Source organism: Poecilia reticulata, linkage group LG7 (genome assembly GCF_000633615.1).
Source record: "Poecilia reticulata strain Guanapo linkage group LG7, Guppy_female_1.0+MT, whole genome shotgun sequence".
Taxonomy (NCBI): domain Eukaryota; kingdom Metazoa; phylum Chordata; class Actinopteri; order Cyprinodontiformes; family Poeciliidae; genus Poecilia; species Poecilia reticulata.
In genome coordinates, this window is record NC_024337.1 from 30,310,938 (window position 1) to 30,315,135 (window position 4,198).

General features: G+C 44.5%; 1 protein-coding gene across 1 annotated transcript in view; it reads right to left on the reverse strand.

Moving 5' to 3' along the window:
- vps13d (vacuolar protein sorting 13 homolog D) overlaps positions 1 to 4,198 on the reverse strand; it is a 51,756-nt gene that overhangs the window by 22,979 nt on the left and 24,579 nt on the right. Inside the window, exons 33-38 of the mRNA XM_017305659.1 lie at positions 3,919 to 4,074; positions 3,652 to 3,820; positions 2,818 to 2,892; positions 2,085 to 2,285; positions 1,328 to 1,417; positions 35 to 181 (exon numbers count right to left, since the gene is read on the reverse strand). Coding sequence (XP_017161148.1) covers positions 35 to 181; positions 1,328 to 1,417; positions 2,085 to 2,285; positions 2,818 to 2,892; positions 3,652 to 3,820; positions 3,919 to 4,074 — 838 coding nt within the window. The remainder of the gene's footprint in view (positions 1 to 34; positions 182 to 1,327; positions 1,418 to 2,084; positions 2,286 to 2,817; positions 2,893 to 3,651; positions 3,821 to 3,918; positions 4,075 to 4,198) is intronic.

Consider the following 4,198-nt stretch of genomic DNA (forward strand, 5'->3'; position numbering starts at 1 on the left):
AGCTAAAATGATTGTTAGTAATGTCTCTGTTCAGACTCACCCAGCAGAACCGAGGTGATGTTGACGTCCAGCCTCTGCTTTGCTCGAACGCCGACCTTCAGGCGTGGAGGGTGGAGTCGGCCCGCAGCCTGATGCTGCCATGACAGGACGCAGGGCCAGGGCTCGATGAACGGCTCCCAGCCTGGAACACAAGCAGAAACGCTGAACCTCCATCTGGACCCCAGCTCTGGWCCAAGCACCCGGAGAAAGGTCGGTGCTGTCTGGACTCGTTCTGGACGGTTCCACAGCACTCAGGAAGTTCCTCCGTTGCTTTTCACGGTTGGATCGCAGCCGYGGCAACAATCCCGCTTCTGCTTGAGGAGGCGATCTAAGCTGCGGCCTCGTCGGAAATTAAACACATCGGCTTAGAGGTGAATCAATGCCAAGTGTTCCTCCACTGCTGAATTGTCAATTCTCAATTCCACACGGCAAATTTGGAGCTGACAATTTTTTTCCGAACCTAGCAAAGCACCCGAAATGAAAAACAAAAACATGAACTGATCGCATAATTAGTCATGTTTCCATCCAACTTTTTAGCGAACTTTCAAAGTGCTGCTAAAGAAAAAAAAAACGAACACTACTGGTTTGAAGTAGATGGAAACTCTGCAAACCAGTAGTTTCCATCTACTGGTTTGAAGTAGATGGAAACTCTGCAAACCAGTAGTTTCCATCTACTGGTTTGAAGCGAATCAACCAGTGTAATTTTGTCAGACGTTGACGCTCCGTATGGCCGTAATAAACAGGAAGTAGAGATTTCAAAGATGGAGAGCGTTCTGCCCTCTGGAGGTTTGCACTTTGACATTTTTCCAAGACGGGAACGTTTGCTGCGTCAGAACTTATTCGGCCAAAGTGTTTCCATCTCCTTCTTTAGCGTATTAACTCTTTCAGAAAAGATAAAAAAACGCCTCAAGAGAGCGTAGAGATATTTGTGCCAAGTTGGGGCAGTTATTTTGAATTTAGCTGATGAATAGAAATGGATGGAAAATGATGGATCGACAGCTTGCCGCTGTATAACACAGATGACATAAAGAATACCACGATGTTTAGTTACAGAACATTTTTTAAAGTTAAAAAAAAATGTAAATAAATAAATAAAAAATCTCAACTTGAGGATCCAGAAAATATTCAATCCTGGTAACGTGTTTATAAAGTTTTTAATTATATTTTTCAATGTAAGAACACTAGCTTCTAAAGCTTTAGGAAACTTATTTATTTTCATTTTCACTTGAATACCTGACCTGGACAGTGCTGGAGCCTGGTGCATCTTTCCTTTGCGCAGCTCATTTACCTGACAGCTCTCGGTTGTAGTAATCTCCGGACAGCGTGAAGCTGGCGTTTCCTTCCTGGGTGGAGCCAATGCGCTGCAGCACATTTAGTCCTGCAATAAAAACACAGCAGGCGGCATTTTCACCGTCAGCTGAATGAAGCTTAACATGTATTAACAAAACTAAAGTTTGTTGCTTTAAGTCCCACTGACTTAAGACAACATGTTCTCAGTGCATGAGCAACTTCTAGTTTAGTTTAGTTGTAGGTTACAGATTTCAAATTGTAACCTACAATAATTTGTAGGTTACAAACAAATTGTAGGTTACAAAAAGCTACAAAAAGTTACAAAAAGCCTACAAAGCCTGAAGGATGAAAGCGTTTCATCCTTCAGGCTAATTGAATATTCATCAAAAACTAATCTGCCGTGATATTCAACCCATTAAAAGAAGGTTATGTTGTGTTTCTCTGGTTTTACAGTCAAATCTCACTGTGGGATCTATTTCACACTTAGATTTATTCTGTTTCTGTCACACTAAAATGTCTCTGATCAAACTATTTACTGAAGATAACTTCAGTAAATATTAACATTTTCAAACGATGATTTATAATCAGAAACTATCCAAACCAACTTGTCGCTACATGAAAAAGTGATTTTCTCCTTTTTAAATCATGAACCTGGGTCACAAAAGAACCCGGAAGAACATCTGAAGCTCTGCAGGCCTCATTTGGCTCAGCTGAGGTCAGAGGTCATGATTAAACGATGAGAGAGTGAGGCTCACTGGAGAAGGTGAGCTCGGCCAGCGGGATGTCACAGTCCAGGCAGTCGTCGATGAGACAGATGCAGACGCTCTCGGCCTTCACCTCCACGCCGGACAGAGGCCAGGCGTGGCTGCTGGGGCCGGAGTCGGCCCGGCCTCGGGGAAGCCCCGCCACGTTCTCCGAGTTCTCCCACAGCCAGGTGGCCGCCTGGTTCAGCTGGCCTGAGCGGGAAAAAAATAATAATTTGAAGTATTAAAGACAGATTTCTGAGAAAAAAGTCAGAATCGATACTTTTTTCTGTGGCCCGAATCCTCTGCCATATTTTAAAAAGGCAGAGGTTAAAAAGGTTTTATTGGCTCTAGTGGCCTTTACTTCATAGTGAATTCACAGGAGAGAGGTAATGAGAAAAGGGGAAGACATGTGGCTAAGGTCACCGGGCCGGGAGTCGAACCTGCGACGGCAGCATCCTTCACCACTGCGCCACCACAGCCATTTCTTCCTGCATGTTTCTAACCCTGCATACTGGTTATATGAATCAGCATGTTTAAACTGTTTCCTCCTCCATACGCCCAACCTGCCTGCACACCCTTGTCGCTAGTGGGGTCAGGAGGTGCTGGTCCTGTCCAGCTGACGTTCCGGGCGAGAGGCGGGGTCACCCGGACAGGTCACCTGGACAGGTCACCTGGACAGGTCGCCAGTCTGTCGCTGCAGCGCATCTCTTCTCTAACTAAACACAAAAAAACTCAAACTCACCTTTGCAGCTGCTCAGGGCTGTTTTGCAGTCCTCTCTTCTGAAGCCAAGGTTTTGTAAGTGGCTCAGTTTGGTTTCTACAAACAGAAAAATGTATTAAATACACAAACCAAAACATTTATCTGAGCTATTTTTTATACTTCTCAACAAGAATAACAGTTTCTCAGCACATCGCCGCTTATGGGGTTTTCTGTGCCTGAGAGTCAACTCCGCTGAAAGCTGCTGGTTCTGTCACTAATAACTGTCTTTTAACAGAGTGAGGGTAAAATATATGGAGGACAGATCCTGTCATGAATAAGAAAAAATAGACACATAAAGAAATGTTCAAAAATGCTTAGATGCACAAAAATACAGAAAACACAGAATATTTACTGCATTTATTGTGCATTTAATCATATTTAGTCAAAAAAATTTAGAGGCCTGATCATTTTTTCTTCTCAAAGAAAGCAATGGAAAACTATGGAAGACCAATTATGGCATAATTAACAACACATATATAATCACATGACATCATCACATCACATTCACAAAGAAAATACAGACCAGCTTGATCTTTATGGTCAACTCTTGAAAACTGAAAAAAGAGCTGCTAAGGGAAATGTGTTGAACGCAAGAGAGATGAGTAATTTAGTAAAACTATCAAATAAAGTATTTTTCAGAAGAGAAAGGTAGAATTCTTTTTAAATTTAATTTAGAATAAAAACTTGGATATTTTATTTTGATTGTCCAGCTCTACCGGCACATGACATAAAAACAATGATATATGATTAATTATAAAGTGGAAATAAGCTCTAAAACATTTTGGTTTGGGTTCAGAGGAAACCGGTCTCTCATACCGATGAGGCTTTGCGTCTTCTCCTGGGCGCCATCTTTAAATGGCGGCGCTCCATGGGCTGGATCAGCCTGAGAAGGCGGAGCCTGGGCGGCAGAGATGGACTTGGCGATGGACAGGAAGAGCTGGATGTCGTTGTAGGAGAGACGGATGTCCAGAGCAGGAAACTGGATCTGCAGGTTAATCAGGTCAAAGGTCAGTCGAACATCTTAGAATCCGCCTGCAGCGTTAAAACGAAGTGCGACCAAACAGGAAGCAGCGGCGGCCCGACCTCCAGCAGCGGCGGGATGTCCTCCACGTTGAAAGCGTCCAGGAGCCCCGAGCTGCTGGGGTAGGTGGGGCTGCCGCACAGCTCCAGCTGCACGTTGACCGGGTCGATGATGGACAGCGCCGTCTCCTGCTCGCTGCCCAGCCGGCACGAGAACACCTGCAGGGGAAACGCCGCAGCTGAGACATCGTTCTACAGGAGCCCAGAGTAACCCATAGCAACCCGTATCAACCCATAGCAACCCGTAGTAACCCATAGCAACCGGTATCAACCCATAGCAACC